The sequence below is a fragment of the Xenopus laevis genome, chromosome 1S (assembly GCF_017654675.1).
Source record: "Xenopus laevis strain J_2021 chromosome 1S, Xenopus_laevis_v10.1, whole genome shotgun sequence".
Lineage (NCBI taxonomy): Eukaryota > Metazoa > Chordata > Amphibia > Anura > Pipidae > Xenopus > Xenopus laevis.
The window spans coordinates 40,390,397-40,402,637 of NC_054372.1; the positions used below are offsets into that span (position 1 = coordinate 40,390,397).

The 12,241-nt window shown below is 37.7% G+C and overlaps 1 protein-coding gene across 1 annotated transcript in view; it reads right to left on the minus strand.

Moving 5' to 3' along the window:
- klhl2.S (kelch like family member 2 S homeolog) overlaps window positions 1-12,241 on the minus strand; it is a 66,135-nt gene that overhangs the window by 17,867 nt on the left and 36,027 nt on the right. The window contains exon 6 of the mRNA XM_018243227.2: window positions 1,940-2,049. Coding sequence (XP_018098716.1) covers window positions 1,940-2,049 — 110 coding nt within the window. The remainder of the gene's footprint in view (window positions 1-1,939; window positions 2,050-12,241) is intronic.

The window sequence follows — 12,241 nt, forward strand, 5'->3', positions numbered from 1 at the left end:
AAGTTTTATATAATCTCCCTGTATTCCAGTGGCATTGCAATCTATGATATGACTATTTTACATTAAAAAGAAAAGACTGCACATTAATTATATATACATACTGTATAGAACAGCCAAACGTGTGCACTCCATTTAATAAGGCTACATGGAGATTATAGTCATATTATACAGTACTCACAGGTCTTAAGTGATGAACAAAAAATACAGGTTGAGACCTAAATGTCAGTTCAATAAATGTATTTTTTGTTCATCACTTATAAGGAGAACTAAACACTAACATTGAATATGGTTAAGTTTGCCATATTTTACATAATGAACTTATTGCACCAGCCTAAAGTTTCAGCTTGTCAATAGCAGCAATGATCCAGGACTTCAAACTTGTCACAGGGGGTCACCATCTTGGAAAGTGTCTGCGACACTCAGTGGGCTCTGAGCAGCTGTTGAGACGCTAAGCTTAGGGGTCGTCGCAAATTATCAAGCAGAAAATGAGGTTTGTCTGTAATATAAGCTGATGCTACAATTCTGATGCTGGTTGCACTGGCATGTAGTAAATTATTTGTATTAACTACTAATCAGCTTTATACTGTGACATTTATATTCTATGTGTACTGTATATTGTGTGTGGGTCATTAAACTCAGTAACTGACAGCAGCACAGAGCATGTGCAGTGAATCAGCAGAAAAGAAGATGGGGAGCTACTGGGGCATCTTTGGAGACACAGATCTTTACTGCTAAAGGGCTGTGGTTACCTTGGGCTGGTACAGAAGCCAAATACATATTACTTATACATGTACGACATTTCTAGCAGAAGCTGTGCCTTGTAAGTTTGGAGGAAGCCACTATCCGCTATCAATGGAAATTAGTGGAACACAAGGTTTCTACTCTCCCCTCGAGGATTACACAAAAAGCCTAGTTGAGAAATCCTTACAAAAGTGACAAAGAAAAACAACGTGTTTGGGTGCTCAGAGTGAGTGAAAAGTTAATTGCCTGTTCCTGTAACAAAGTTAAGCATTAACCGTTTGTATTAGCCTACAAGGGACTATCAAGGAAAATACAGTATATACATAAAACTATGTTAAACAGTCATGCACTACTGCCCAGAACATGAAGATAATAAAATTCTAATTGTAAAGACTTAATTTCCTTTCAGCTTCGGCTACAAATGACATTTTAAAACAGTACTGAAGGCAAAAGGGTCACATGTGTTGAAATGCCTGCGCAGAAGACAAGTGGCTATGGCACATGGGGCATTTTGATCTCCATGGTACCGTTGCAGAGAACAACGACCTTTATTGCCGCTCTCCCTTTTCCATAGAATAGGAAATGCACATCTTATGACAACACAGGCAGAGAAAGGCTGGATTCACCCAGGAATGGTGGTACAGGTATAGGATTCCTTATCCAGAAACCCGATATCCAGAAAGCTCTGAATTACGGAATGGCTGTCTCCCATAGACTCCATTTTATCCAAATAATCCAAATTTTTAAAAATGATTTCCTTTTTCTCTGTAATAATAAAACAGTAGCTTGTACTTTATCCCAACTAAGATATAATTAATCCTTATTGGAAGCAAAACCAGCCTATTCGGTTTATTTAACGTTTAAATGAATTTCTAGTAGATTTAAGGCATGAACACCCAAATTACGGAAAGATCCGTTATCTGGAATACCCCAGGTTCCGAGCATTCTGGATAACAGGTCCCATACTTGTATCTGTGTTTCTCTGTAATGTCTGCCTGTCAGCACCTGTGTCTGCCGTAAGGTAAAGTGTTATCCACACATATCGATCTTACCTGCGTTATTCTACATGGAAGTCAAAATGCGTTACATGGCATAGCCCTAATGCCTTCTTTTTTCATCTATAAATGCATTCCAAATTTTGTATCTGTAAGAAAGAACATAAGAATCTACTTATGCTAAAGGAAAGAAGAAGGAATACCTTTTCCTCTGAGATGACCGTGAGCTTGTCGCTAGCGATTAAGCTGCATACTTGCTCTATTCCAAGATTAAGAAATTCCTCTCCAGTCACTATGTCAGAAAAGTGCTGTTCTGTTAAAATAAATCAAATATATAAGATTTGCATTTTGTACTAACAAACTATGAATGAAATAATAGTACAGGGTGGTTCAAAAGAAATATTGTTTAAATAACACAAACCTACTAGTATTTTTTAGCAGGCAGTAACATGTTACCAGGGCCACCATTAGAAATCACGGGGCCCCGTACAACAACATTTTTGGAACTCCCCTTGGGCCCCGCCCACCCCAGATCCCGCCCACTCCACACAACAGTTAAAAGACCACACAGACATCAGTGCTAAAAAAGGTAACCCCCCCTACACAAGTTATAAAAAGCTATTTATGGTCAAGTTTTTTAAAAAATTGGTGGCCAGGGCCCCCTACAAGTTAAAAAAAAAAATTGGTGACCAGAGCCCCCCTATAAGTTAAAAAAAAAAAACATTGGCGCCAGGGCCCCCCTTACAAGTTGGGGCCCCAAAGAATATTTTTTTAAAAAATACCCTAACCGTTAAAAGTTAAACTTAAAAAAAAACAAAAAACATTGGCGTCAGGGTCCCCCTTACAAGTTAAAAAAAGATTGGGGCCCCAAAAAAACATTTGTTAAAAAAAACCATTGGTGGCAGGGGCCTATAGAATATTAAAATAAAACATACATAAAACAATACATTGGTGGCCAGGGGATTAAAAAAAACACAAATTGGTGTTCGGTAGATTTGAACTTCAGGACTTTGCCTCCTTTCGTGACTTTGGGACTTTTCGCTGCTTCAGGACTTCAATTTCGGCTGTTTTCATGACTTTGGTTCTTTTCGGCGCTTCAGGACTTCAATTTCGTCTGTTTTCGTGACTTTAGATCTTTTTGCTGCTTCAGGAGTTCGGCTTCTGCTGTTTTCTTAGCTTCGGGTCTTTTCGCTGCTTTGGAACTTCGGCTGTTAGGGACTTTGAAAATGGCTTCGGCGCTGTCAAGGGGGGCCAGACTCTTTCGAAAAGTTCAGCACTGTTCAGGCCCGGGACACTCGTACCCCCTGTCCTCCCCCGATGGCGGCCCTGTTTGTTAACACTCAAATGCTACATATTGGAGAAAAGGAAAATGCCCAGCACCATCCCTTGGGATTTCACTGGGAACCAGCTCACTGCTGGCACAGGTGTATCTCACTACAAAAACATGCATTACATATGAGAACTGAAAAAACTAGCTGAGTCAGCAAGTGGAAGTAGTAGTAGTTGAGTAATTGCTGAAATACAACAGCAAATGCCTGGTGACTTTATTCTGGTCTGTCAACAAGAACAGAAAATTAGCATGTGTCATGGCTTTGACTAATTACACAATTCTATACACTAACCTGCTCTTAAAAGGAAAATCTACTCCCACCTACCTTTTGACCTAAGTGCATTCAGTTGAGCTAATAAACATCAGATATATTTCGACAAATATATGTAAACATTTTCAGTTTTTTTTATTTTATTTTTGAAACACAGACTTACCCGATTCCTTAGATTAAAAATAAGACAATTGTCTGTGTTTGTGCTCATCGTGACAGTTCCCCACCCCCTTAGGCTCACATTGTAATGCAATCGCAGGACATAATTGCGCTCAGCTTTTTATAGTAGGTGTTGCAATATTACTGGAAAGATTTGAAATTGCAGAAGCCTTTTTTTACATAAGCCTAACTAAATGGTGGGGTAGAGTTTCCCTTTAAATGTGAAGTTTGACTCCTTAGGCCCCCCTGATCATATATACAGACTTAGGGAAAAATACTTCCTGGTTGGTTCCTGATAATGGACAGTACAATTTGCTTAAATGAATTGTTCAGTGTAAAAATACAAAGTGGGCTACATAGGCTGTACAAAATAATAAAATACATAGGCTGTACAAAATGAAATAAATATAGTGAGTTAGGCAAAAATGTAATGTATAAAGGCTGGAGTGACTGGATGTCTAACATAATAGCCAGAACATTACTTCCTGCTTTGTTGCTCTCTTGGTTTCCACTGATTGGTTACTAGGCAGCAACCAATCAGTGACTTGAGGGGGGCCACGAGTCATAACTGTTCAGCTCAGATTCAAAAGTAAAAGGTTATGTTCCATGTGGGCCCCCTAAAGATGCTAAGCAGGAAGTAGAGTTCTGGCTATTATGTGAGACATCTGCTCACTTTAGCCTTTATACATTACATTTTTGGAAACATTTTTTTGGAACAGCCTATTTACCCAGTTTTTATTTTTACACTGAACTGTTCCTTTAATGATGTGGACCTGCAACTTCCCATGTCAAGCAGCATTAAAAAAGTAAATCAAGCATTGCACAATTTTTATGAACTTTTGGCCTCAATGCGATCAACTATTGTTGTGCTACAGTTAAAATTAGTGCTAATGAATCAAACTTTTGAAAATTAGTTTGAATGTCTCCTCCAATCCTATGTCATAGGTATGCACATAACATGCAAACTGCATGCATGCGACATGACAGCCATCATAGAGTATTTTCTTTCTCTCTGGGTTCCACTGTATGTCACCAGTGATTTTGTGCAATGTGGAAATTATTTTGGGGGGGGGTGGGGTGGGAATCTTCATCTCTGGGTCTGCCTCTTATTTGGTCACCGGTTAAATGGCAGATTTTGTTTCTTAAAAACACAAACTTCACAATATTTAAGTTAAGGTCCACCATGTAGGCTCAACAATGGGCAGATACCATCAAAAACCAAAGTTGGTATAGGTGGTTTCTCCACTGCTGTTTTTTTATTGCCATTGAAAGTGAAACATTATTCTAAAACACAAAAAAAAAAAATCTACAACCGAGATATTTAGCGGCTTTTTAGCTACCGTTTCCTTATGTCCTGATCTGGTTAAAGAGAAAATTCACCTTTACATTGCCGTTCAGAATATTATACATGAGCCTGTTTTAAATAACTTAGTAATTGGTCTTGATTATTTCTCTTTTTAGGTCCTCTATTATTTTTATCATCCTTTGCTCCATAGGGCAATTAATCCCTAGCAACCAGATAACAGTTTAAACTCCAAATCTGAGAGAAGTGGCGTAAATATAGATAAAGCAAACTCCACTGCCAAGAGTGGGACAGGGCCTGTGAAATGGGGACCAAGTGTTACCCACACCGAAAACACTGAGCGATCCACAATTTACAAAAAAAATAAAATGTTTGAGGGACGCCAGAAGTTATGCCCCTGCCTAAGAGTTGGAGAACAAAAGATGTAACAAAAAATGAAACCCTACACAAACAGCCACTTTAACCGCACAAAATCCCACAAAAACTATGCAAATAAATCAAATTTCTGCGAGACAGCTATCATTTAAATTATTCTATGAGAGACCAATTCATTTCAGGCAAAATCATGAGCACTGAAGATTGTGCCTGAAAATCATGAGCACTACAGTCTGTGCCTGTAGTTTCTGGTTAAATATTACTAGAGAATCCTGTCCTCTCAAGGTCAAGGTAAAACTATTTGTTAACTGTATATTACGGAAAGATCCAGACAAAACCCAGAAGAAATGAGCCATAACTTAGGATCAAGCATTGCACGAGCCAAACATGCACACACCTCATTTATACCAGCCTAAACAATCGTTCTTTTTTTCAACTCATTCATATGCATACATCTACCCTACAACACGTTTTCTCTATTCAAATCATTACTCCAACCATCGATGGGAGTACCACCACCTCTTGTTCATTCACACCAGCAATTTGCAAACCATGTCAAATCCAAATTTTATCTGATCACAGCATCATGCTTGACTAGTTCCTGCACAAAATAAAATATTCAACTTATCTCTCTGAACTGGAAAATTTCTGTCACCCTTCAAGCATGCCCTTGTCACCCCAACCCTCCTTTGATCCTACTTCCCTCCATAGCTACAGGCCAATTTCCCACTTCTCATCCAAGCGTCTACGATAGATTATCTCCAACTATTTGCAACTCATACTACACGTCTTCTTGATCCTGTTCAGTCAGGTTTCCATACAGATCAATCCACTAAAACTGAGGTAATTTTCGCTTTCTCATTGATGCCAAGCTACTTTATGAGAGACAAATAACCAAAGGATACGAATATAATGGGAAACCATCTAGACGGGTGTTGATTCCACCTAGACTAACCCCAGCGGAAATCTGGACACTATTACCCCTGATGCGGAGGGTATATTTGGAAAGCTCCTAGTCTTCCTGGCTGTACTATTCTCTCTTATAAAGAAACTATATACAGAAACCAGTTTTCGTGATTTAGGGCTATGGCACTGCTTATTGTGGCTACAAAATGTCAGAAAACATCCTGCCATAGACAATACTGATAATTGTCTCTACTAAAACAAAAGAAGTGTCTTAACAGAGACAATTAGCAAAATTGTCCATTTTGTAGCACAAAGTGACAAGTAGCTCATATCACAAACCAAATCTGATGACATACACTTTCCATCAACTTGTTTACTACACAGCCACAGTTTAGTTCACAAAAGACCACCATTAAGTTTGGTACTGGTACAGGATCTGTTATCCAGAGACCCATTATCCAGAAAGCTCTGAATTACGGAAAGCCCCTCTCCCATGAACTCCATTTTATCCAAATAACGAAATATTTAAAAATGATTTCCTTTTTCTCTGTAATAATAAAACAGTACCTTGTACTTGATCCTAACTAGGATGTAATTAATCCTTATTGGAAGCAAAACCAGCTTGGGTTTATTTAATGTCTACATGATTTTCTAGTAGACCTAGTAGACCTAAGGCATGAAAATCCAAATTAAAGAAAGATACGTTATCTGGAAAACCAAACAATTGTGATTTTTCAAAAAGTTTTATTTGAGATCCATATGGTGAATATTGCACGTGGCACTTTATTTACAATTTATTTACTATATAGCTGGCTCTAGCTTAATTAAACTTATCTCTATATTAAGCAACATTGTTTATATCCTGCAATTCATGTAACCCAGTGTTACTGATTCTGAACTAAGCGAGTATCAGTGACTTTTTTTATATAGTTGTGTGGTATATAAACATTAGTTAACTAATAATGTATCGTGTTTTTTGCTTTAAGTTTTAGACATACTTGGTGATAATGCAAACATGCTTGCGAATGATATAGTTCAACAAATTATCTCCCATATGTAATAAATGGCGCTAAGTTTGCCCAAGGGCAGTAACCCATAGCAACCAATAAGATGCTTCCTTTTAAACATGTGACCGGTAAATACTACCTGCTGATTGGTTGCTCTGGGTTACTGCTCCTGGGCAAACTTAGTGCCTTTTATTACATAACCCCCTATGACTGGTAAGGGAACATAGAAATTACCTGAACATTGTATTATAGTACTATTAGAACATTGTTATAGCAATAAACGATACATTTTATGTTTTAGACCTAAATATCGTGGTACGGGATGATGAAATAAAAGAAGGTGACCAAGTCATTGAAGAAACAATTGAAAAACAAGTGTTGCTACCAGAGAAAACATCCTGAAAAAAACAAAGAAAAAATAATATGCCAAAAAGTAAGTTGTACAGAAAGATGTATGTAGAAATGATGTAAAAACTGTTATGTATATTCAATTTACACAATTATATTTTAACAGGATTAGAAACGTTACCTAAAGATGTGTGTGTTCAAGAAAGACCATGTACAAGCAAATTAAGTAATGCCCAAAACACATTTACTACAACAGCACTAGTCCACGTTGATGGGTGTAAAGATAATAAACACAGAAAGTTTAATCAACCTATTAAGAAAAAATTTAAATTGTAAAATATGTCTTTAATACATATTCTTTGTTTCACAGCTAAAACACCAAAACCAATGATTGAGACAACTACTGATGTTAAGCCTGCGGAACAACAATCCAGAAACACAGTTACAAATAATACAGAGCAACTGACTAATAGACCAACAAACTCGACACGGCGCATAACACATCGTACTGCATTTGCAACACCTGCTGAATCCATAATACCTGAAAAACACATGTCATGACGGCTGTTCGTGGGACCCTGGGTAAGTCAGTATGCATAAGACCAAAAAATATTTTAGGTATGCGTCTTCCTAAAAAACTAACACAATCTAAAGTTAAACAGAATGGTACACATACTTTCAATAACACAACAGTTACAGAACACAGCGCTAAACCATCGAAGAGACGTATTTCATTTAGTGGTTGCGACACCCCACAGATTAAGAAAACTGTAGAGACAGGGGCACTGTACTTGCACAAGAAACACATAACACATTCACAGTATGGCCTAAGGATACGAGAAAACAACTTTCATTCATTAACAGCGAACATGTCAATTATGCAACACTGCATAACCTTTTTGCTTCTTTGTTAAGTAACGGTGAACCCGATTCACGCAGGTATGGTGCAGTGGCCAGTCTGTATGATAAATGTAAAAAAATGGAGAAACCCACGAATCTGATACTCAATGAATCAGAAACCTCCTCCTGACTAACTATGAGTGGACGTGGTCTGGGCAATCCTAAGAAAACACAGGTCTAAAATGATAAAATGGGCTATAAAAATGTTTATACAGTCAAAACAGGCAATTTCATTCAAGAAAAAAAGACAAGCACAACACAGTATCACCACAAACATTTTAAGGAATCATACTCCTGAACATGACCATGAACATGAGGCATTGCAAGCTGTTCATGTTGCTATAGAAAATTTGTTGGAGCAGGTAATTGCGGACATAGAACCTGGTGATTTTGTACAACGGAGACTGGATAGTACACATCTTTTGAGGCCTTTATTTTCAACAAGACAGGTTGGTCATGAGTTCAACTCTGAATATTTCCTAAATGCTGTAGCAAATCTTTTGCAAAGTAATGCAGAGTGTCTTGGAAATGAGTGTTTCAAAATCATTGTAACTGTTGTAAGTAACAGAAGAGGTGGCTCAAGGCGTGGCTTAAAATCCACACGAATGATCATTCCTGTCAGTATGTAGCATGCATGCATGCAGCAGAAAAGACTGTCCAGAGTCTAAGTATGCACCTAGATGTTCTAGTTGTCGTGTTTTCGGTGGCTCAAACAGTTGTTTAGATTTGCATAATCAGCTTGCACAGGTTGACAAAGTGGTGTGTAAGGCCAAGTTGTTTTGTGATATGTGTCACCGTTATTTGGAAAAAAACAGCGAGCACAAATGTACAGGTCTGAAATGTAGTGTGTGTGGTGAGCATTTACTTAAATTTGATACACATCTTTGTTACATGCCTGCATACATTCCAAAAAAAACCAACAGATAAATATATCATCTACAATTTTGAGTGCATGCAGGAGACTGGTATTCATATTCCAAACTACATCTATGCTACTACATTATATGGTCAGGGATCTTGGGAGTTTCAAGGTGTTTCATGCGTTCAGGATTTTGTTCTATTTTTTACAGGAGGTAAATTTATTGGATACACATTCATTGTTCATAATGCTGGAAGGCATGATTCTTATTTTATTGTTCAACAACTCATTAAGGAGAAGTTGCAGGTGAAATTGTTAACTCGAGGTGGTAAACTGCTTTGTGTTACTCTGGAAGATTTGAAAATACGTTTTATAGACTCTCTAAACTTTCTCCCAATGAAACTTAGTAGGGTGTCATCTGTACTAGGTCTTAATGGATCAAAGGGATACTTTCCATATTTTTTTAATACAATGGAAAATCAGACTTATGTTGGTCCTATGTCTGGTATTGAATTTTATAGCGTAGAGTATATGATGTCATACTCATCATCAGCTATACAGTGGTTTATGTAAGTAGAACACAAAGAGGGTATACAGTAGCTATCCAACATGCTTTAAAAGGTGGTGAAAAAAGGGTAGGGAGGTACTATTTGGATGGGTATGCTTATGTTGATAGTGTTGAAACAGCTTTTGAGTTTCAAGGTTGTTTTTATCACGGTTGTCCTGTTTGTTACAATGAGGGAAATTTTAATTCTGTTACAAAAACCACATATAGTCAACTAGATCATACATTTTTGGCTAAAAAAATATACCTGTTGTAGTGCGGATTTAATGTCCGCTTGCTGTGGGAACGAGTGAAAAGAAATGGTAGAATCTCCAACTATGAACATAAAGATTTAATTACTTTAATCACTTCCTATGCACAAATGGAAGAGATGGCGGCTACGCTAGAAAATAAAAGAGACCAGCATGATAAAATATGGCTCCCATGGTGTCAATATCTTGCTAAGCCATAGAAAGATAGGTCATTTTAGATTTAATTTGCCTATCAAGTCTCTCACATTTGTACACCCTCCCCGGCCCACCCCCTCCCTTCCCTTCCCTTCCCCAGGTGGATGCGGTTGCCCCTACTGTGCTGAGCAAGCGGCTGTGAAATGACGCATTGAACAGGAGGCTGAGGTATGAGAGCTATATTGTTTATTGTTCACGAGAAATAATACAGCAGCAATGCAGGATATTACATGCAATACTTTATTACTACACGGAACATGTAATGTGTAACATTTTTGTGAATTTGGAAAATAAAGCATTTTCTTGGTTAAAAAAAGAAATGGTAGAATCTGACTCTGAACTAACGGCATTCCTACAGTTTAAGCAATTTCCTCAACCACTGGACCCCAGAGATGCACTTTATGGCGGTAGAACGAACGCCATAAAGTTATATCACAAGGCTGGTCCAAAAGAGGAAATCCATTACTACGATTTTACAAGTCTATATCCCTTTGTTAATAAGACAAAAGACATATCCTATCGGCCATCCGACAATTATTTATGAAAATTTCATAGAGATTGACCAGTACTTTTGTATTGCCAGAGTAAAAGTTTTACCACCAAGAGGAATATTTTTTCCCGTTCTACCTACAAAAATCAGCAAAAAACTATTGTTCCCCATCTACTATACTTGTGCTTTGAACAGTCAAGAGACACAGTGTGAACACAGTGAACAGCAAAGATGTCTTTTAGGGACTTGGTGTACAATGGAGTTAGAGCTGGAGGTAGAGATCTATGAAATTTGGCATTTTACAAAAACTACTAATGATCTTTTTTCTCCCTATATTAAGTTACATCTTAGGGATAAACAGGAAGCTTCTGGGTATCCTAGTTGTTGTACAGATGATTCAAAGAAAAAACAGTATGTTGAAGCATTCTTTGAAAAAGAGGGTGTTCAGTTACAACCAGAAAACATAGCACTGAATTCAGCCAAAAGACAGATATCTAAGCTTTTTCTTAATTCCCTTTGGGGTAAGTTTGGGCAGAGATCCAATTTACCATGCACCAGCATTGTTACATACCCTGACCAATTGTTCAGATTTGCATTTTTACCATACTATGATATCTCTGAACTAAACTTCATTGATGACGAGACTGCAAGTGTGAACTGGAAATATGTCAAAGAGAGGTACACAACCAACAAAAACAGTAACATTTTTATAGCCTGTTTTACCACAGCCTATGCCAGATTAGAACTGTACGCGCTTCTTGACAGTTTGCAGGAGAGGTGTCTTTATCATGATACAGATTCAGTCATCTTTGTAAGTAAAGAGGGTGAGTGGAATCCACCTTTGGGTGACTATTTGTGTGAGTTAACTAGTGAGGTACCAAATGGAACACACATAACTGAATTTGTTTCTGCAGGACCCAAAATTGTCTAGTGGAAAAAACATTTTAAAAGTAAAGGGTATAACCCTAAGGGGCACATTTACTATGGGTCGAATATCGAGGGTTAATTAACCCTCGATATTCGACCGAAGTAAAATCCTTCGACTTTGAATATCAAAGGATTTACCGCATTTCCTACGATCGAACCAATAATCGATCGAACGATTTTCCTTCGATCACAAATTGGCTAGAAAGCCTATGGGGACCTTCCCCATAGGCTAACCTTGAGGTTCGGTAGGTTTTAGGTTGCGAAGTAGTTGGTCGAAGTTTTTTTTTAAAGAGACAGTACTTTGACTATCGTATAGTCGAATAGTCGAACGATTTTTAGTTGAATTGTTCGATTCTAAGTCGTAGTCAAAGTAGCCAATTCGATGGTCGAAGTAGCCAATTCGATGGTCGAAGTAGCCAAAAAAAACATTCGAAATTCAAAGTATTTTTTCTTCTATTCCTTCACTCGAGCTAAGTAAATGTGCCCCTAAATGTCAAAAATGCACAGTCCATTAATTTTGACAGCATTAAAGAAATAGTTTTGGACTACCCACTCAACTCCGACTGTGAGACCCAGAAACGAATTTTAGTGGAACAACCAGGAATTGTCAGAAACAAAA